Source organism: Nasonia vitripennis, chromosome 1 (assembly GCF_009193385.2).
Source record: "Nasonia vitripennis strain AsymCx chromosome 1, Nvit_psr_1.1, whole genome shotgun sequence".
NCBI lineage: Eukaryota > Metazoa > Arthropoda > Insecta > Hymenoptera > Pteromalidae > Nasonia > Nasonia vitripennis.
The window spans coordinates 7,988,548-8,010,849 of NC_045757.1; the positions used below are offsets into that span (position 1 = coordinate 7,988,548).

At 43.9% G+C, this 22,302-nt stretch overlaps 1 protein-coding gene across 6 annotated transcripts in view; it reads right to left on the bottom strand.

Annotated features, from left to right (window-relative positions):
• Positions 1-246: 246 nt before the first annotated feature.
• Positions 247-22,302, bottom strand: part of LOC100121989 (AT-rich interactive domain-containing protein 2) — a 33,447-nt gene continuing 11,391 nt past the window's right edge. The window contains exons 3-18 of one of the 6 annotated variants that reach the window (XM_008218915.4): positions 14,191-14,288; positions 13,227-13,378; positions 10,599-11,068; positions 9,269-10,517; positions 8,968-9,181; positions 8,662-8,881; positions 6,931-7,233; positions 5,592-5,771; positions 4,938-5,498; positions 4,204-4,600; positions 2,937-4,131; positions 2,702-2,861; positions 2,429-2,593; positions 2,085-2,162; positions 1,264-1,355; positions 247-1,176 (exon numbers count right to left, since the gene is read on the bottom strand). In XM_008218915.4, the coding sequence (XP_008217137.1) occupies positions 1,056-1,176; positions 1,264-1,355; positions 2,085-2,162; positions 2,429-2,593; positions 2,702-2,861; positions 2,937-4,131; positions 4,204-4,600; positions 4,938-5,498; positions 5,592-5,771; positions 6,931-7,233; positions 8,662-8,881; positions 8,968-9,181; positions 9,269-10,517; positions 10,599-11,068; positions 13,227-13,378; positions 14,191-14,288 (5,655 nt within the window). In that variant the 3' untranslated portion in view covers positions 247-1,055. Of the gene's footprint in view, positions 1,177-1,263; positions 1,356-2,084; positions 2,163-2,428; positions 2,594-2,701; positions 2,862-2,936; positions 4,132-4,203; positions 4,601-4,937; positions 5,499-5,591; positions 5,772-6,930; positions 7,234-8,487; positions 8,882-8,967; positions 9,182-9,268; positions 10,518-10,598; positions 11,069-13,226; positions 13,379-14,190; positions 14,289-22,302 lie in introns of all 6 variants that reach the window. The other 5 variants (XM_032596194.1, XM_008218909.4, XM_008218899.4 and 2 more) reach the window with 5 other exon arrangements.

Consider the following 22,302-nt stretch of genomic DNA (forward strand, 5'->3'; position numbering starts at 1 on the left):
ATCAATAAAATTTCGTTTTAACGCAAATAAATTTCACGCATCATTTTATGATGTTTTGAAATCATCCAAAGATAATACGAAAAAGACGATCGAAGATATGAACTCAAGAGTTTAAACCTTTTATAGACTAAATTGAGCAGAGGATGGAAATCCGAAGGTCATACTCTTTTTCTAGATTCTATTGCGAATCATGAAGATTATCATCATATTATTAAAATAATGAAACAAAAAAGAGAGACAATGGTATAGCCATGTCATTGCTTGTTGTAATTCAATAAGCGAAAAACTATACACTGTCTAAAAATACAATCAATAAAAAGGTTTTTCACTCCGATCTTTTTTCTGTAGCTTGTGAAAAAAGAAAAGAACAAAAAAATACAGAGAAGAACATAGTTCATACACAATAACATTAATTAATTATAATTAAACTATAACGTTCGTAAAGTATTCTGTTTTACCACTGCGTTCGTTTTCTTCACGTCTTTGTCTTTTTTGTACACACTAAAAACATTTTTGTCACCTTCATTGAGAAAATAAATATTAATATTAAATCTGAAATATTATCTCGTTTCTTTCTTTTTTATCACTGTGTCCATTTATAATTAATCGCCATTTAGAGTTCTTCACTTTGTCTTTAATTTCTGGTTTTACGATTTCGGCGTCATTCACAAACGTCGTTTTCTGCTTGTCAAGCATTCCACTATTTAGTTTATACAATCCATATGTGCTAGATTATTGGCAAATTGGCTTGCCTAGTAAGTTTATAGGCCTCATTTTACTGCGCATTTTTCTGTTTCATTAAAAACTTTTTTTATTGTTTTCCTTTCATATCTTTATTTTCTTAACAAATCGTGGAACATTGTTGTGTATTAACGTTTCATTGCTGTTCTCAATATCTTTCAGTTAAAATCCTCGTGTCACCAAGATTCCGTGCGGTACACGATAATCTAGAGCAATATTTGGCTCGCCAATGTCCACGACGGAACCCATCGAGTTGATCGCTGCTCGAGTTAAGTATTGAAGTTAGATCTCCCTTGAAGGCTATTTTCAATAGGTCACCTGTGACCGCTGCTACTCTGGTCATTCATGTCGTACAGGACTTGTGCGATCGTCCGCGATGATTCGACGTTGCTTAACGCTACACCTGCCAAATGCGGCTCATACGCTCGAAGATGTCTACAAAAGAAATTTTAGATAGTAATTATAATATTCGATTTTTTTGAACTATTGTAAATATACAAAAAGTTCTGTTGATGGACTTACCTTCTGCCATGCGCGGAATATATGACTAGGTTTCTGAGAATAAGAGCTGCCGTCAAGCGAATACTTTTTGTTACAGGTCCTTCATTATCATCCTATAATAAAAAAAATTCAGCATTTCAATTAGTTTATATAGAAAATAACGATTGCTAGTTATTAACGTGGCTAAAAAAAAATGAATAATTGAAATGATATTTGCATATGAATGATAAGTCACGTATGACATAATTCCTGCCAAACACACAGCGCAACATTTTATTGGCAAAAATAAAAATAAATAAAAAACTGAAAGAAGCTAAATCGTGCAAACATTGTGTATGATTACGGCTAATACAAAATATGTGCATTAGTTACAAAAGCATGCCAGAATTGGTAGTTGGATGATGGATACGAGCTTTCGTACATTTTCAACTGAATTTCAATTAACAACATAGATTATATTGCATAAAATAAATAATTAAAGTTTGTGATATACAATAAAAACACTAATTCTTGCTTTAAGCTTTAGGACTGCATAATAAAGGATGAATCATGCCAAGGAAAAGATGTGAAAGAACAATTTTATACTTGATTTCTTAAAAGCAATGAGTGTAATAATTAATCAAAGATGTGGTTAAAAAATATGTGATAACAAGGGTTAATTATTTGTAAACTTTCACATCTCTAATTAAGATTAGGCCAGAACAAAAAAATCTTTGAGAAAGCACAAAAACACGTGGCAGCACACTCAAGTGTGCTGTTATTTAATGTAATGGCGGCAACTTATTTGTTGCTTTGATTTATTATTCGGTTTGCTTTTTTGTGGCATTCTAACTCGTCGTTACCTGTTCCGGCGGAGGATTTTGCCCGGGTCTGGGGGAAGAGGAGCTAGCGTTGGCCGCAGCGGGCTTCGATGGCCTTTGCTGCGTTGCCAAGGAGAACAAGAAATTCGAACGTTAGGTCATAGAAGATATTTTGCGCTATTGTTGTATTGATACAAGATTTTCTTGTGAACATTTTTCGATATTTTAGTGCCTACATTATATAAGCCTATTAAATTCTGTTGAGGGCCCTCTTTATTAGAAAATTCTTTTTATTAACAATATGACATTGAAAATTAAAGGCATTTTCATGATTTTTAATCAAATTTTCTAATATAGAGGATTAAAAGAAAAGTTTTGAAACTCACCATTAATTCTTTAGGATTGACAAATTCTAAAGCGTGCCTCTTAATAGCATGTAAAGCGGCGTTTGGAGCATAGCCGGGGTGATGTGTTGGGGAGGCAACTGGCTTGCTAGTCAGATATTCCGTTTTACCCGACTGATCAAACTGTTTCCTTCTCATCAACATTATCTGAAAGTAATTTATAATTATTATTAATATTTATCTTGCTAAATTTTGATAAAATTAATTCGCTTTGCTATCACATTTCTAAAACGTATAAGTAAACAAAACGTTTACCTCATCACAACAGTGTCTGTCGAATAAGTGAGTCATCAACGAAAATCTTCGTCTTTTTAAACCGTCGCAACTAGCCCACTGGCAAAGAGTTTCTTCATTTCCAGTTGGACAGTGTGCTTCAACAACGTGCAAATAAACTTTTCGTGGATTTTTAAATTGCCTAAAACAAAATGTTCAGTTTTAAAGCACCGTACCAAAATGAGCGATTTCAATTAAACAAATCAATAAAACTTACTTGAAACAGCCTCTCCATTCGCAGAGAAATGCATTGCGTTCTAAAGTGACTGTAATAGTTTTCATAGGAGTTGCTGGTGACTGCGGTCTAGATGTCGATGTTTCTTGACTTGTCAGTGATTTCTTTGTATTATTACCCTCAGTACTTTCCGTGTTCTCTGGTTCTGTTGAAGTTGCAGCGGTTACCATTACGACTTCCTTTGTCTCAGTCGACGTACGAGGCGAAGGGGCTATAAGCTGTGGCTGAGGTTTTGTCGGTGCAGTCATTGGCGCCAGATTTGTTGCTGCAGCTTGACGAGGAGTTGTGGGTCTGGTAGGTGGTGGCGTTGATGCTGGAGTAGGTGTAACCACACGAGAGGGCACAGAATTTCCAGCAGTTGTGGCCACTGCAGCTGCTTGCTGAGTTTGCACTACCGTTACCGTGTTTGCAGCGGGTTGTGTTTGCGCTTGAACTTGAGTGATTCTTTGTTGTGTTATCGTTTGCTGCTGTGATACAACTTGATCTTGTTGCTGCTGTATCTGTTGTGCAACGGCGCTGTTCATTACAATGGAAGCTTGACTGATGGCTCCAGACGTAGGTACTAGAGGTGGTGGGATGTTGCCCATTGCTGGGCTTTGCATAAGTGGTCTTGGTACTTGTGTTACAACGACTTGTTGGCCTTGTGGTGTAACAGCAACCATTTTTTGAGCTTGCGGTTGCGCAGCTGCTTGTGGTTGCAAAATAATTATCGTCTTGGCATTTGTGCCTTGCTGCTGTGCTACGAGCACCGTCTGCGCCTGACCCTGGACAAGCGCTGTCTGCGGCTGCGCCAGCACATAATTTTGTCCCGGTACACCACCCGAGATCACGTAATGTGTTTGGCCGCCAGGACCTTGTTGCACCTGTAGAACTTGAGGTTGAATCTGGTGTTGTGGCCGGCTTTTCATTGCCGGAATCGTAACGATTTGATTATTAGATTGGATGGTCTGCTGTACTACAATTTGACGCGGTGCTGCAGCAACTATCAGACCCTGTTGTAGTTGTTGCTGAAGCTGCTGTTGCGTGATTGCAATAGTTTGATGTGTTGGGTGGTGCTGCTGCGGTTGGGCTTGAGCTACCGTTTGAACCTGGACTGGCTGTACTTGGGTCTGTACTTGAACTTGCTGCTGAACGGGCTGTAGTTGTTCTTGACTTACAGCAACTTGTTTTACTGCAACTTTAAATTTCAAATTTAATACTGAATCGAACAGCAACAAAAATGTTTTGATAAAAATATTATGATACTTACCAGGTGTCGATGGTTCCGCTTTTATTTCTTCTTTGACCACAGGTTTTATTTCCTCTTTCACTGAGGGTTCTTCCAAATCCGTTTCGTCGTCAATAATATCTGCAGCAAGCGCTGCATATAAATTTGCTGCGGTTGATGAAACTGTAACCTTCTCTTCTTTTTCATCATCTTGTTCTTCAGATTTGATGCTTGATAGCGTAGTCGAGTCAACTACGGCGGGATCGGGCGATGTTGTACCATTCGAATACTTGGGTTTCTTGGCATCACATGATTCATCAGCTTCGTTAGTTAGTGTACTTCCACTTCGTTTAATACCTAAGCGAGCTGGTGCCTCAATCAATGCGTCTTCAGACACCTCAGCTTTGATCTTCACATCTCCCGGAGATTCTTTTAGTACCTGAATTTTAAAATTTAAGTTATTCAACACGAGGTTAAACTTAAGTAGAGGAGCGTGTTAATCGAAACGTGAAGCATACCGTTATTTTTAGATATTTTTTATTAATATGAAAATGATACCTTTACCATATTAAACTGAGATAGAAAAAAGTATTCATTGCCATGATTCAAAAATACCATTTGAGACATTCAAGTAATACAAACATCCTTTATAGTTATTCGATGATTGTCGTTAGAAAAGTTCTGATGTTAACTTTAATAATGTATGCTGCCATGAACGTTTCAACCAACGAACTTAATAAGAGATGTGAATAACACATTCGCCGATTTGTACGTACCCTTACCTTCTTAATATGATTCTCGACGAGATCCTTTTTCCCTAAAACACCATTCATGATCGGTTCCTTCTCAACCTTTCGCTCAAGCAGATCAGCCAGCATCATACTTTGCGAGGGTTTCTCCTTTGAGCCAACGCTTGACGAGTCCTTTGATGAACCGTCGTCTTGAGCATCGATATCGAGGTTACTTGGCGCACCATTGAGCAGAATACCTTCGAAACTGGTAAGGGAGTTTTCTTCTTCGGCTCCCACACCAGAACAATCGCGACTGCCACCAATTCCGCTCGATGAAGCCAACGAATTGTTAGTTGAATCCGAGTCTTCGACTATCGGTGTGCACACGTTTCGCAATTGTTGGTTCGATTGTTTGCCAGATCCTGTTGTGGAACTAGCAGTGGTCAACGTTACTTGTTGAGTGGCCGGACCTCGATATACGCGCATAACTCCGGTTACGTGGTTCGATGAGTCTATGCTGGTGGGTGGAACAATACTTGCTATTGCCAACTGTGTTTGCTGATTTGATGTCGCGTGTAGACCATTATCTGTGTCCATTGCTTCAGGCTAATATTAAAAATGAAAATATTAAAGAATATGAAAAACATAATTTTTGCAAAGAATACAAATTTTTACAAGTAATAATACACTAGTGCTTACCTTTTCGCCATTGTTGGCAACGATCACTTTGGCGCCATTGAGCCTCTGTACTTTCTTGACAGCGACGATGGTAGGTTTGCCTTTGGCATTGATAATTGTTTTCGTTCCAATAGTCGCACCTGGTGTCTGTTGCATTTGCTGTTGACGCTGCTGCTGTTGCTGTTGTTGACGTTGAGCAACCTAACGTGGTACAACGGATAAATTAAATTCATGAACATCCAGAGCGCATCGAAGAACTTCACACGATTTTTTTAAGTTATATTTTTTTTTATTATCATGCTATTATTATTAGTTATTATTTGAATGATCAGTGCCAATTTTACTACGTGATTTCACAAATTATAAAAATATTAAAAAGCCTAAAAGTTCTAAAAATCTTTTTACAATACTTTACAACAGTATATTTTAAAACGTTTTTGTAATATATAAATTGAACTAGTATCACATGATCTAGAACTTTTATAACTTTTTTTATATTATTAATAACAATACATTGCAAAACAAAAACTCAAAAATCATATTATGATATTAACAAAAATAATATTGAATATAAACACACTACTACTACGAAAAACAACATAACTATCCAGAATGCACAACTTGATAAAACAAAATCAGATCTAATATACGTTGAATCAAGAATCGACCAAAGTCAATCCATCAATACCAAACCATGCATATTGCGATAAATAAGACAAACAAAAAACAAAAAACGTATTACGTATTCAACCAAACAAAAATATTGAAATACAAAACATAAAGTTGGCGAACAAAATCTCACGTTTTAAGAATCCATTGTGTGTTCAATATTATTCGATTTTTCATTAGCTATTAATTAAATACAAAATTAACAATAAAAATTGTAATACAGTCGTCAGCAACGGAATAATTATCTGCATTCTCATTTATACATTATTAACAACTGTAAATGCACTTATAATAATTATTTCTATATTTAAAATCATTTTTGAAGTGCATTTGGATGAGAATAGACTCAAAAACCTTTAAATGCGCAAGGTAAGAATTTCCAATGATCCAGAAAATGAAAACAAGAAGAACAAAAGTATAATAGTAATCTTACTCTACTTGAAAATCAAAAAGAACCTAGCCAAAGCTTGAATTACATATTCATTTCTACTTAAAAAAATAATAAATGTGCAACAAGAACTGTTTTCAATGCAATATAATTAATAAGAATCGAGAATCGAAGTCTTTGAATTTATGATTGCATATCTTTTTGTCACAAACAAAACTAAATGTTTGTAAAAGTAATGTGATATCGTACAAATACTGTGATACAATAACAAGCTGTTAATTCAAACTCAAAACACACAAATACCTGGTTGCTTGTTATTAGCTGGTTGGCACTGATGCTGGATACTACGCCTGTGGCGTTTGTTATTGCCGGCACAGCGGACACACAAGAGGAAGAAGTCGCGACGGCGACGGCTTGCATGCACTCGCCAGCGACCGTTACCTTGGTAGCCAGTAGGCTTTTGATGATGGAACTTGAAGTGGTGCCTCCCCGGCCGTCATCCTTTACGATCACCTGCACTTGCTGAGCTTGTTGCTGCTGGCCTGCCTGTTGCTGAGCTCCACTTGCCAAAAGTGCCTGGCTGAGATGAGGATGTGCAACAGAGACCTGAGAAATAAGTTTAGAAATTCGTATTTTTGCGTTAGAGACTTCTTTCTTATAGACAATATCATTTTATATGACTGCTGACAATCAATATTTAATAAACGATGAATTAGCAAGACCTGATTGGAATATTGCATGGTGTGTTATATTTTAGCATGATTAGCAAAATTAGAGTTTAGATAGCTGATTTGCGTACTATACTGTATTGTTTTTTAAATCTTTGATATCATTGATATTACTATTTTTGCATTGTAGCACATTCAAAGAGTAATTTTAATATTGAACAAAAAGATGCTGAACAAGTATAAAATTTTACGTCACATGCAAATTCCCAATGAAAGCCTCATTGTAAACCTTCAAAAGTCTGTTTTAGACAAACGAAATCATTTGATTCAATGCTCTTTTGTGACAGACTTATGAAAAGTTTTGTTCCAAAAGAATATTTTTAAAAGTTTTACAAAAATTAACTATGTCGATTACAAATGCCGACACCAATGAAAAATTAGGGAAGTCATGTTAAAAGGTGAGAAATGGTTCATGAGTTCTCTTCACGTCTATCTAAACAAATAAAAAAATTTAATGAGTAGAACGGCAGTAAATATGTAGCTCTCTCAATCATAATATTGAATACTATACATGCATAGAATCTTATACGCTGATACTACTTTTTTCTTCTTTTAAGTATTATTTCTTTTACTATTAATTAATACAGTAAATGATTGGAAAATTTATGATGGCTAAGTGCTAAAAATATTGTTCAATTACAAACAAATTATCCGACTCTCGCGATATTATTAAAATACGAAATATATATAAACATATTAGACTTTTGTTAGAAATTAGTACATTTTATTGTTAGCATAAGCAGAAAGAAATAATTTTTTGTATTTTCAATTAAACTAACCATTTTTAAAATAAAAATATATATCACTGATTTATGCAACAATCAAAGCAGTATTAAAATTTGTAATGAAGTAATCCCTACCGAGTCACAAAACGGATAAGTTCAAAATAGAAAAATCTACTTTCATGCCGAATTCCAAGATAAGAAGAAAAAGCAATACATAAGCAAGACCATTGCTAAAATAAAAAAAAAATTTTAATAAATAAATACATCTAACAAGTCAAAGAGCGGTAACGATAACAGAGAGATATAGTATATTTGAAAAGAATCGATCATCAAAGAACCACGTCGATATTAAAACAAATCTAGCGAATAATCGTTTAATCAGATAGATAGACTCGAAGAGAACCCACCTGACTTCTGGGCTCGATTGGGAAAATATTGCCAGTTGCGGCGGAGCTTGGGGCTATAGATAATGGACTATCAGGATGTACTGAAGGTTTCGGTGGAGCGGATAGTTGAGCTTTAAGGATTGGGGAGGACGGCGTGACTTGTATCGGCGTGCTATCGTTACGCTGTTGCTGCACCTTTGCTGAATTGACGTTGCTAGTGCCGCCTACGATAGTAACGACGTTGCCGGACGCGTTCTCAGCTGCTTGGGCCCCTGTTACGTTGGGACGGGTCACACCTTTAAGTGGATATGTCACTTGACCGGGATTTGCACGTACTCGAATGCCTTCGTAGTACAATGTGCCAGTGTTTTCGCCTTTGATAGGATTTGGTCCGATCGTTCCTCCAAAAACGGACCTGCAAAGTAAGACGAAAATAAATTGGTCAATTATCACTGTTGAATAGCAATTAGAAAATAGCTGATTAAAAGTTGCATAAATTACCTGACACATCGTGGAAAATGTAGGGGAGCAATTACACCTCTTCTTCCAATCTTTGTGCAACAACCAAGGTATTTTTTGTACAACTCTTCTTGCTCTATTTTCACGCCAGGAGAGAGTTCAAAGGTGGCCTTTAGCCAACCAAGAGCGAACTGCTCGTTTTCCTGGATAATCTGCTGATGAGTGTGTTGCTGTTGCAACGAATTTGCAGCTGCTTCTGCAAATAAAAAAGTAAGTATTAAATATCTATGAAAATTAATGTTTATAGCAAAGCCCGTAAAGCATAGCACTTCAGTATACTCACTTGCTGCAGCAGCTTTGGGAGTACTTGGTCTGGACGATCCACCGGCGGCATTCGCTTTCGTCGGCGTCGCCTGTATCGGTTGGGCCGACTGTGCTTGTGCTTGTTGCGTGTGCGACTGTGCCTGCACCTGAGCCACCTGGGCTGCTTGTACAGTCTGCACTGTTTGTTGCTGCTTGACCTGTTGCATCTGGTGCGGCGCCAATCTTACCGCCACAACTTCCGTCACTTGGCCACTACCACTGGGACTGCCAGTACTACCAACCTGTCCATCGGGACCAGTGGGTTCACTAACACTCGTGGCCATGGGTGCGCCTTGCGATGGGGCGGTGCTCACGTGATGGTGCACCGAACTCGAAGCAGCTGCTGCAGCGGCTGCGCTTATGGTTTGCGATTGCTGCTGTTGGGACGGCGACGATTGCTGAGCCACTTGTGGACTCTGCTGCTGCTGCTGCTGCTGCTGCTGGCTGGCAGGTACTGAGGAGACGGTTTCAACGACGCGCATAAGTATGCAGGCCTTTGGACCGTAGCTCTGGGCTTCGACGGTCACGAGAGCCACAAGGGTATCGATGGCGCCGCGCACTCGCGCTACACTCGTACAGGGGCGCTCTCCCAGAGACGTTAGCGCGTAGAGACACTCGAGGGTGTAGACAAGCAATGCTATGTCACTCAGAGCTAAGAATCTGCAAATGAGTTCGTAGACGCTGTCATCTAAACCGAAGGTTAGCGTCTCTTCGTTGAGATCCTGCTGGCTGACTTTGTTGAGTATCTCCAGGCAGCTGATTACGATGAATCTGTCGGGCGAGTCGATGCCTTTCGCGACGCTCGATAGTATAACGCTGGTCAGCCTCTCACCGGCATCCTTGAGGATTATTTCATTGGCAATGTTGCCAAGGATGTCGAATCCGAGCTGGTGAAGATTACACCACCTAGCACGCACGCAGAGCAGAACGAATCTGAGGAAGGAGCGCGACCTGCCCAGCACCGCAGCGTTCTCGGGCGTGAAGCTGAGGTTGCGTAGGATCGAGGCGATCTGGAGGACGCGCTGGCCGTAGGGGTCCTGGGTGCCAAGGGTCCTGCCCACGCAGAACAGGTCCTTATCGTCGTCCTCGAACTTTATCGAGTTTTGATTCTGATCCTTGAACATGGAAGAGGTGTTGGACGAGGTCGAGTTCTCGTCGATGAGGTGCGGGTTGAGTCGTTCCTCCAGGATCTCGATACCGTTTTCTAGCCTGTCGCACTCGAGCGGGCCCTGCAACGAGTCGAACGTCGTTAGCAACCAGTGACAAACATAGATATAACACGGCAAGCGAGAGATCTCTATAATACTCACATTATCGATATCCATGGGACAGGGTGCATCGTCCAACGTGACAACGTCACTCTGTTGATTCCTCTGTCTCTCCTTCTCCTGCCTCCTCCTGATAAACCTCTGGCTGTTGGCGGTGATGGGCTTCTTGATAAAGATCCTCTCGTCGGTGAGATCCAGGACATCCTGGGCGTCGAGCACATCCGGCCAGAACGAGTTGATGGAGTAGTTGCGTACCCGGGAGTAGACCTCAATGAAGAGCTGCCTCGTACCGGGTGAGTCGAAAATGCCCGCGTGAGCGAGCAGGTGGTTGATGAGTCGCGGATACTTGTCTAGCCTCAATGCGTGCTTTCCCTCGTTCGACAGGAAAGTGCAGACGTTGATGGCGAAGTCCTGCTCGTTCGGCAGAGGCGAAAGCAACGAGAGCGCGAGCTTGTCGTAGTTGGACGGCTTGTAGAGATCCGACGACAGTCCGTTGTACTCTCGCAGCGATTCTGAAAATCCATTCATTTTTCCATCATCATCATCGTTTATTATATTTATGATCGTATTTTATACACGCCTGTGCAGCGACCAATCTTTACGCATGGGACACCGGGTATACGCGTGTATACATAAAGGGCTATATACTACTATACAGCTGCGGTCGTTATCGCTTATCAGAGCGCGGCTCCGCGATGACTCGGTTTAGCCCGCAGGCTATATTGATTTTGTAATACGATAATGCAGACGCGTCTCGTCTGTTTCGACGACTGCGACGGCGTGAAATTGGCGCCGCTATAAATTCACGCTCGGCGCAACGCTGCAAAATCCAGGAGCTAAAAGGGCATCGCGCAGAGAGAGAGAGAGAGAGAGAGAGAGAGAGAGAGAAACGAGGCTGCTGCTCGCTGCGGTTTCCAGCCACGGGCAAACAAAAAATAGCGGGGAACGCGCAGTCATCGCGCGGCTTCGGATACGCAGGCGCGTCCCGGGTTTTCGCGAAGAAAGAGCCCCAAGCTCTCTCGTGTGCGCGCAGTTATATTAGTACACATGCGCGCACAGGCATGCAGATGGAGAGCCCGAGGAGGCGTCGACAAGTATATAACACAGAAAGAGTGTGAGAGAGAGAGAGAGAGAGAGAGAGAGAGAGAGAGAGAGAGAGATGGGAAAGGGGTAAACGAGCCGAGATGGCGAGGTTGGGAGGGGAGGCTGTAGTCGAGAGGGGGAAGCTTGTCGCGCGCGGGATTCGGGGATGATGGTGTGATTTTTTTACGCACCGAGAGGAGGGATGAGGACGAAATATGGGAGCTGATGGTCCGGGGATTTCTATGAATTTTGACGATGTTACACGGGGATGAAGTACTCAGGAGCTTTGTTTTTTTTTGTTCAACGCTGTTTACAGAAGTTGACAATATTTTTGTTGAGAAATTTCAAATTGCACGTCGTCGAAAACCCGTGGAAAATCGAAAGATGAGCTCAGGCATCGGATACGAACAAAGCAAAACGGAGAAATAGGTGAATAAATACGCATCTAGATAGCACTGCGATGGCAGGTGCTATATATCCCCCGCAAACGAAACGCTTATTGATTGTGCGGCTGCTGCTGCTGCTGCTGCTTTTGCGCTTACATAGCTCCGCCTCTATTGTTCGCGCGACTCTTTATATTCGCACTTGTTGACGTTCCGCTCTCTCGCTCGCGCCGCCACACAGCTCTTTCTTCCACGACTCGACTTCCTTCTCGGCTATATCGATCTCGCGAGCGCGAGGCCTTTCTTTTCATCGCGATTTTCTAGAAGCCCAGAGCAGACTCGACGACTTCTACGTATGACGAATTCGCGACGCCTTTCGGTGTACATGACAAGGTGATAAGGTCGTCGAGCGAATGAGGAGCGAATTATCCTTATCAGAGCTGATGGGGGAGGAGAAAAGAGAGAGCTCGCGGCGAGAATCCCGGGAAAGCCTTTGCTCTTTCTCCCGCCCCTTTAGTAGCTCTTGGCGCCTGCGTTTAACACGCGTATACGCACACCACGAAGAAGGATCTTCCTCCGCTGGCCCTCGTGGATAATGCGCAGAAAGACAGACCGCACGGGGATTGATCCGTGAGACGCATGCGCCGCGAATATAGACCCGCCGCGAGTGAGAGAGACGCCGACAGCTCTTTCTGCTGTGTGTTTGTGTTATCGGGCCATCTCTTCGTGTGCTGCTGCACAGCCGCAATTTCCGTATGCGTTATATACACATCTCTCCGCCAGCGAGCGAGCTGCTCGCCGTGCTATACGTGCACGGGGAGTAGATGTATAAATTATGCATGTCTTCTGTATGTATCTTGAAATTTACACAGCGTTGGGATCTCGATAACGTACATTACTTTTTTTTTCGCGGAGAGAAGAATTTCGAAGCGAGAATCGATCGGAAATGGAATCGGAGTCCATCGTTTGCTCTTTTTTCCAAGCGCGCCGCTACAGCGAGTATAACTTTTTCATTCGCCCGCGCGCAAAACCATATATGGAATGGATATTCTCGCTCGAGCTTTTCAGCGGAGTAGTATGCAGATCTGATGCATCGATTTCCCGGGGATGTGTAGCGGCTATTCTCCGTCTTCTTTTTACGGTTTTTCGAAAGAGACTGACGTTTTCCAATCGGATTGCCAGTGACGCGGAATCGAATCCATACCTGCAACGTTGTGCTGATGATGATTGTAGGTCAGCGGTACGGAATGAAGGGACCTGGCATTCCACTTTCTATGCCTCGAGTCCTCGTCATCGTCGTCGCCTTGGTGACCGTCTTCGCCCAGGAAGTGTACCTTCTCGTATCTGTCCAGGTATCTGCAAAGCAAACAATTTATTAGTCAAAGTTTCTCACATCATATTACTAAAAAAGCCCTAAAGCGCTAACACTAAGCTCGAACGCGATAGGTCCGTCAGCATGTGTGCCGGCCGGCAGCAGCGGCTCGAAGCTCTATACGCGTCCTGTGCTGCACAGAGCCTCGGCGCAGCTGCTGGGACGAGTGAGGCGGAGGAGGAGGGGGGAGTAGCTGCTCTCTGGCCCCGGGATCAAGGGCAGCAGACGACGCGGAAGAAGCCAGCCGAGGCGGCGGAGGAGGAGGAGAAAGAATATCAAGGGCGTCAGAAATTAGAGGCGGCGAGAGTGAATGGGAGAGAGAAAGTGCGTGAGTAGGTGATCGAACCCTCGCGGGGGTCGCGAGTCTCATTGCTGCGGACGTGCGCGCGTGCGGTTTTTGTTTGGATTCGTCGGTTGTGACGACTGGATTTTTAATTCAATATTCAATATCAATATCTTAACGAAGCGATAATAAGACACTAATAGTGTACAGCTTTGATGGCTATTTAATAACGACGTGCTCCTGATTTTCCTTGACACGGTCTCTACACAACTATTATGACGAACGCATTAATAGTTTTTTTTTCTACTTTAGCACCTTTGCAACAAGAAACGCTAACAAAAACAACGTCGAGGAAGAATTAGCGAGTTTTATCGTTAAATATATCAGTTAAAAGTTTTTTTTTCTTACAAACATAACGTTTTCTCATAAAAAAAAATATTTTCTAATTTTGAGCGAGTGAGTTTGCTCCACGTCGTTATAATCGACGGAGCCGCTGTTACGCTATATACTCACCGAAGATAAATTTGTTTGAGGCCGACGCCGCTATTGACGCAGCCGCTGGGCAGATGGAACTCCTCGCAGAGCCACACCCACTCATTCTTGTTGTTCACCTGCAACACGAAAATAAAACGACTGGCTTAAAAAAAAAATTGTCTGAAAGGAAAAATTCTTATATAATATATAGACAGTGAGAGAGAACTGCATTCAGCGCAGACTTCAAGAGTTCGTCTTTTGTGCCAGTTTCAAGGAAGTGGAAAATTTTTCGAGAGAAAGGCACTGTGTTATCTAGTTTTCAAGAAAAATATCACTCGGCGAATTGTTTCACTTCGATTCAAATGATAAAGAGGAAAGCATTGAAGCTTCGAGGGTAAAAACTTGTGACGAGGACTGTATGAAAACTAATACTCTTAGTCATGATGTCTGCGCGGAATACACGCGCTCGTCATTAAAGAATAGTTTTGCGCCAGTGAAATTGAATACTATTGACGATGGACAACGCGCAAATTTTTCCGCGAATCCTGACGTTAGCGGCGCGATTTTTATTGCGACTCTGAATTTTTTTCGTCGCCACTTGCCGACTTCGATAAAACCAGATATATATATAGAGGGAAAGAAGTGATTTCAAACGCTTTCGACTATTCAAATTGAAATTGAAATTTTCACAGATTGTCGCATATAGAGCTTTATCGAGCTTTTTTTCGGAGCTTATCAGTTTCCAAGCTTAATACTCCCTGGCAACTAGAAATTGCTTTATCAATTCAATCTGCATTTTAAAATCGCGTTCTAAATACTCGCGCTGCAGTATCTTCATTTTTTCCGACTATACTGATGCGATTCAAGTAAAAAACTTTTGAACGTCGAGAGCCTTTTTTGGATAACACATATCGGAGCTACGACAACTTTCATTTGCAAAACTCGCGGAAAAGTCGTTTAAACTTTTGCGCGCGACGAACTTCATTGCGACTTTGTTTTTATGCCTCGAGACACGCGCTATGCAGCTGCATATTATTAACAGCGGCTAAGTTATTTCCAGACAGCGGGATTTAAAGGCGTGACCCTGTATAAACAGTCGCTGTATTTACCCCTTTTGTGATGCCGATATACATCGACGTATTTTTAACGCTACCGCGTGAGAGCTTTTTTTTATTATTTTTGCATTACACGACGATGACGAGCTGGCAAAAATACGCGCGGTGAAATCGAAAAGAGAACGTATACGGCTGCGCAAAAAATTCCGATCGCGATAGAGAAATTGATCGGTCTCGCTCGGTAGTTAAAGCCAACAGCTCAGGAGAATGCATTTCACCGAGCAGAGCTTGTATATCACTGGGACATTTCACTCGTACATGAATGAATTAATTTATACCAAAACTATAAATTTTCTAGGACAAATAATCCACACGCGTACGCCGAAGCGAGTATGCGCGTTCTAGGCAAGGAACGCGTGCGCGGCTTATGAGGAAAATGACGAAAAGGGCCTAAATATAAACGAATCAGACGGGGATAGTGGGTCAGTGCTCTCTGGCTCGCGCCTGAGCTATTCTCGGCGCGATACAGCATGTGCCGTGCGCGAAAGACGCGTGCGCGCGCGCGCGCGCGCAACGAGTCAACGAAACCGAAAGGGAGAGAGAGAAACGTAGAGGCCAACGAGAGAGGGAGAGAGGAAGAGTACGGGGTGAATATAAGTTTAGCGAAACGGACTTTGATTGATCGGATTTTATTTCTGTTTTAAAACGATCCGCTTATAAGGGCATGTGCGCGTAATTATGATTGCAAGGGTTGTTATTGTCGTCGCTGCCCTGGTTTACTACGCCTGTTATACTCGTTTGGCTGCGTAATGGATTGAGAATAGTATATGTGCAGGGTATATGTTTATTCGCGAATATTTTCTTATACTTGCTTTTACAATAAAGCGTTATTTTAAAAATCAGTGATATCATAAATAGAATCATACAAGTAAGGCGAGGATTTGAATTTTTAACTCCGAATATCGATACGAGATGTTTCATTCAATTTCGCAATACCGGCGCACGCGACTGCATGCAAGTCAAAGAAACACATTATCAGGCCACCGCATAACGCACCTTATCGGAGAGTTATCGTGCGCCGCGTCGACGCAATCTCGAGAAAACTCTCTCTCTCTCTCTCTAATCCAGCGGCGAGCCAAACTCCCACTCGACGCGTAATCAAGACGACATACATCCCGCACTCGGAAAAGCCAAAGCTCATCGGTGCGGGTGCATAGCACACCGAGCGAGAGAGTACACACAGCGTCCCCCTCCCTTTTCCTTCATCGGCGCCACGACTTTGCACGACCTTGAGTCGTCGGTGCGGAGTCTATACTAGCAGTCGACACACACAGACACACGCATAGCGAGAGTGAGTGAGAGAGAGAGAGAGAGAGAGCTTCCCGCTGGCCGCGCGCTAGCGTGCGTGCGCGCATGCGCGCTAATCTTCGGCCCCACGTGCTCGCGCGCTCAAGCCTGCACTTGGATCGACTAAATGATGAAAGTGTGCGTATGTGTGTGTGTGTGTGTATACGGAACGACGACGTCGACGGCCTCTCTCTCTCTCTCTCTCTCTCTCTCTCTCTCTCTCTCTCTCTCTCTCTCTCTCTCTCTCTCTCTCTCTCTCTCTCTCTCCACTACCCAGAAAGAGAGCACGTGGTGCGTTCGGTGTAGCTCTGCGCGTGTGGTGCGCGCGGGAGCGCTCTTTCGGCTCGCGCCGGTCTTGGGGTAGGACATGGTCAGGTTCGCTGCTCTTCTCGTACTCTCCTGCTGCAGCAGCGCGTGCTATACTATCTAGGCACTGAGAGAGAGAGAGAGAGAGAGAGAGAGAGAGAGAGAGAGAGAGGGAACGCGCGCGCATTTTCGAACGTGCACACGCGCCGGTATACCACGTGCTTCTGCTCTGCTCCACACACGGAGTGTGTGCGATGTGTATAGCCTCTCGGCGGCGTCGTCGGGCGAGTTCGATGACGGCGCTAGAAGGAGGTGTGTCGTCGCGCGCTTTTACACTCTCTCCGTTGCGTTCTACGAGATAATAGAACGGACCGGTTTCCCGTTGTATATCGAACGAGATTCGTTGTATGCGCAGTAGCGCTGCGGTGAATCGCGAGCGCATTTTATGACTCAGGCGCGCTTTCGAGAAAGCGCCGGAGAGACACGACGTGTAATAAATTCGGGCCGCACCTTGTACTCGCTTGCGTTTCTTTAGCTGCAGCTCGGCGTTATTTCAATTTTTTCTTTTTGCTTTAACGTTCCAGACAGCCCTTTAAAGATGGAAAGAGCGTCGCGGTTGAAAAAAAATTCTCCAAGAAACTTCCGAGCCCGACTTTTAATTAACGAACTTCTTCATAAATCGAGTGTATATAACGCAGAGAGAGAGAGAGAGAGAGAGAGAGAGAGAGAGAGAGAGAGAGAGAGAGAGAGCAGCGCGAGGAAAGGAGAAAAAGCTCGTTCAACTTTTCACTTTGCGGCGGGGGAATAGTATAAGAGGAGAGGAAAAGGAAAACAACGAGTGCCCGCAATATGCGGCCTCGTCATCTATACTCGAGGCGCCGAGCAACTTTCCTCTCTGAGCGGCTAATGAGCGGGATACTTGTGTGATGTACAGCGAGAGCTTTTCCATCTCAAAGGCAACGCGCGGTTCTCTTCGTAAATTACTCAGAGGATTTATGCGCGATGCTGCACGGCACCTCCTTTTTTCCTTTTTTGACTCGGCAGAATAATGATCCTGACGCGAGAGAGCCGTTGGATAATTGGTCACTTAAAATGTGACGTGTATAGGTGTGGGATGTATAGCTTTCGGAGGATCAACTTTCTCGTGATCTTGGGTCGCTGAGACAATGATAAAGGGCGTTTCGTCGACTGACCGGTTCCGTTCCGTTTCTACTGCAGCAATGCTAACACTTATTCTAAATCAAATAGTTCGTTATATAACGTAATGAATCAGCCGACTGCTAAAATTAAAAGTGACGCAAGCGAAAGTGGAAACTGACCGAGTTCGGTCAGACCCGCCGAACTTGATACTGCAAGCTCTGCGCACCCTCTCCGTCCGTCGATGACCGCGCGCGCGCGCGCCTACACTGTAGCACGCAGTCCATCAGCAAGCAAAGACGAAGCACGTGGTTCTGTTGCTGCTGCAGTAGGCGAGCGAGTACTGCGAACCTACAAACCGAGAGAGAGAGAGAGAGAGAGAGAGAGAGAGCCGCACGCGGCGGTTCGACTTTGCGTTTCTGGTGGTGCTGCCGGCTGCCCCACTACCACGTGGTTTCTCGCGCGCGCGCCCGACTCATCTATACAGCACACCGTGCAGCACACACACGGACCCAGCAGCGCAGCAGCAGCAGCAGCAGCACTGACAGTTCGCCGGCTGCCGCCGCTAGTCAGCTGATCGTCCTCGGGGCGAGGTGGTGTGTGCGCCGCGGTGGTGGAGAGGAGGAAGCTCTCTCTCTCTCTCTCCCGCGCGTTCAAGAGAGAGAGAGAGAGAGAGAGAGAGACAGAGCGCAAGGGTGGGGGGAGAGAGGAGGTGGTCGAGTATAGCAGGGGCTGCGGGGGGCCAAAAAAGAGAGAGGGGTGGGGGGGTTGGCGACGCACAGTCTACCGGCGCCAACGTCGTCGTCGTCGGCTGCGACGTCAAGAGAGAGAGAGAGAGAGAGAGAGATCAGCTGATTGCGCGCACGCTCTCTCTCTCTCTCTCTCTCTCTCTCTTCGCGCGAGCGTAGAGTCCGCGCCTAGTGCTCTCACTCTCTGCAAGAGAGCCGAATGCATGAATGAGCCAGAGTGATACGCGCGAGCGTGGAATCTTGACGGCCCGGAGCTGCTGAGTAGAACGACGCCGCGCTCGAGTTCGGCGCCTTTGACAGTGCGGAGCCCCATCAGGAATGACTATTACAGGATCAGAAGAAGATTCGGGTGGCACAGGGATGAGTGCTCGACAGATCTGTCCACGAGAACAGCAATCAACGAGGACACACAGGAGAACAAAACTCTTAGAAAGCCTTGGAAGTCCAGCATAGGTGTACAACACACGAGAGAAAGGGAGAGAGAAAGATCGGAATCGCAATCGCCTCATTACGAGACTGAAATTCAAATTGCTCGTTTCGAAGCCGTTGCTCGCGGAAAAACAAAAATCGCCGAGACAAGAGAGAAAAAGAGAATGAGACTTTGCTGCGCTCAGCTCGTGGTTAATTTATAGTGCGAGAGAGGGGGAGCAAGGGAGAAAGGCTTACACAGCGGCGTGCATGATAATAATTGCACTTAGTAGTTGAGGCCGGAAGCTCAAAAGGTGGCAATCTACGGGGTCGCAGCGGCAGCGTGCTGAGTTGGTATAAGAGCGTGTAAAAGCGCTGATGGAAAATGTGTGCGGCTTGTTTCTTTTGGAGCGAGAAGTATGTTCCGTATGTTGGAAGATTATGTAGTGGCTGTGAGTACGATTTTGCGGGACAACGTTCAACGATTGTGCAACGGAGAAAATAACTGTTTCAGGAATGTGCAAAGGCTGAAGAAATAAACTTGGCAAACTGTACAATTTAATATCGATGATGAAAGGCAGGTGAAGCTTGCATAGACATAGATACAATACCCCTGCTTACGAAGAACGTTCAGACGACCTTACACAGTCTCTATCGATTCACCGGATATTTATAGCCACGAGCGATCATTCCTAGCAACAGTAGATCATTGCTCCATTGGAAGCTTCTCAACTACACAAGGAGTCTATTAGGGTCGTTTCAAATAGAAGCAACAACTTATAATACTCCAATAAAAATTTTCAAAAGATGAAGAAACTCCGAAACGCTCTTAGCGCGGTACAGGCGTCGAAACCACAATGCCTCCTCTCGCTGGAGCAAAAAATCCACGGAAGGTAGTGCTTATAAAGCGTCTATGTATGCACCTCGACCGAGCAAGCATTTGCCTCTCGCACATACACATACGCCGTGGAGCGATTGAGCCAAGCGCAGAGAGGGAGAGAGAGAAAAGTGTACAGTGTTTAAGGTGCAGTGACCTCCAAAGCGCACGAAGCGCGCGCGCGAGCGGGTGACGACGAGACTCGAACTCTCTGCAGTCCGCGCGCACTTCGGCAAGAGAGAGAGAGAGAGAGAGAGAGAGAGAGAGAGAGAGAGAGAGAGAGAGAGCAAGCGCCTCGGCCAAGGCCATTATCATGCTCGGGCGCGAATCCTCTCTTTCTCCGGCCGTTTTTAGAAGGACGACACACGTGCTCGCCGTGAACGCTTGTTGTTGATTTCGGGGTTATGTTGGAATTGTACAACGAGGATTGTCGGATTGATTAGTTTGGTTGATGCTGCGAGGGTGTGGCACATACCGACGGTTTGCCGTGTGAAATTTCAGCAAAGAAACCGTACGCGAGAAAGCTGGTATGTGCGGAGAGATGAAACAAACACACGTCGCCTTATGTGCATCGGGAGTTTCTGCATGCGTCATCCTGTTTCTATAAAGGCATTGAGGGACTCTGTACACTCTTTTATCCGAGAGTACAGTACAAAACGAAAAGATCGCAAGAGAGAGAAGCCATTTCCCTTTACTCCGGCAATTACACTTTGACAGGCTGCTTGGCCGAACACACTGAAGAAAACTGCTACCATTTCACCGTAAAGAAAATTGCAGACTTCCAAAGGCAATTCAATTAAACCTCTCTCGAGCGTTTTCTCATAATAACCAAAGCTCGAATTTCAAACACATTCCAGTGGAATTCAGCGAACCACTAGATGAAACCGACCATCGGAACACAGTCGATCCGTTCACCTTATCATCGTCTCTCTCTCTCTCTCTCCCTCTTTCTCTCTCGCTTCAATCCCATCATCGTACAAGCCGACGGATCGACGATAAATTACAAACGCGGAAAGCCAACCGCACTCAATACACGCATCTCACACTCGTGCACCAGAGAACGACGAGGTTCGTGTGTGCGTTTGGTCATTACCACCAAGCCACGAGTTTCCTATCCTTTTCCAGAAGTTCGCTACGCTATCATTGCCTTCGAATGATCGTCCGGTCGTTCTTGGATCGTTCATAAACAAACACACACAGCTATACATGAATTTTCACTTCAAGCAGCTCTCGCTTGTGCACGAGCCTTATATTTAATTAGCGAAATTACGCTTGCCAACTGCGCCACAGAGCTGCAGCGCAACCTCCTTCCGAAGAACTGGGAAATTCATACGGATACATGTGCTAGCAGTTGATGATGTATCAGCTTTTTACAGGCTCGGCAATGCGTTTTATGTTCTTGTAAAACGTCGCCCGAAGGCCTCGCGCAAAAAATTCGTTGTCATGATGTTTGCCGTATTTATCTAGCTGGCATCGCGATCATCATTAGCTGAGTTTTTCTATATTCAGTTTTTGCAGAGCAAAGAGTATAGCGTACATAGCGTCGACATCGCAATATATTTTTACGAACGAATTCTTCGAAGAAGCGATACATGGCATACATATAGTTACGGAGAGAGAGCCAAACTCGTTCTCACAGTTTACCCTTGTCTCTCTCTCTCTCTCTCTCTCTCTCTCTCTTTCTCTCTCTCTCTATCTGAAAAATAATCAAGGAGAGCAACGCGAAGGCGGTTGGTCCACTTCTTAGCAGCAATAAAAACGCGTCAAACACGATATTGTCTTCTTCGTTTCTTTCTTTATCTCCCTGCCTTGCCATCGCCCTTTTACAGGCCTCCGAGATTTCATTGTTTCTACAGTTTCCATCTTCGTTTCTTCGAAGCGTATGCTACTTCGTAATTTTCAATGGTGACGATGACAATAACAAATGTACGACGTTGATAACTAACTCTGTAATGCTAAAAAAAAGAAGTCAACTCGTACAATTTACACTGGGAAACAAATAGAGAAACTCCAAAGAAAGAGTGAAAGTCTGTCATGGTCAGAGAGTCATACATACTCTCTTGTATAGCTACATAGCGAATATCTATACATCTATCATAAGCAAAAGAACGTGCTCTCTGAAAGGAAGTTTTTTTTCCAATTTTTACATCACGTCTGTTATCGTTTGAATCTTCAGATAAAAATATTTTCATACTTTTGTATTATACAACGCAGATACTTCCAACGATTAAATTCTTGTTTTTCGAGATAACAACATTCCCTCCTCATACAG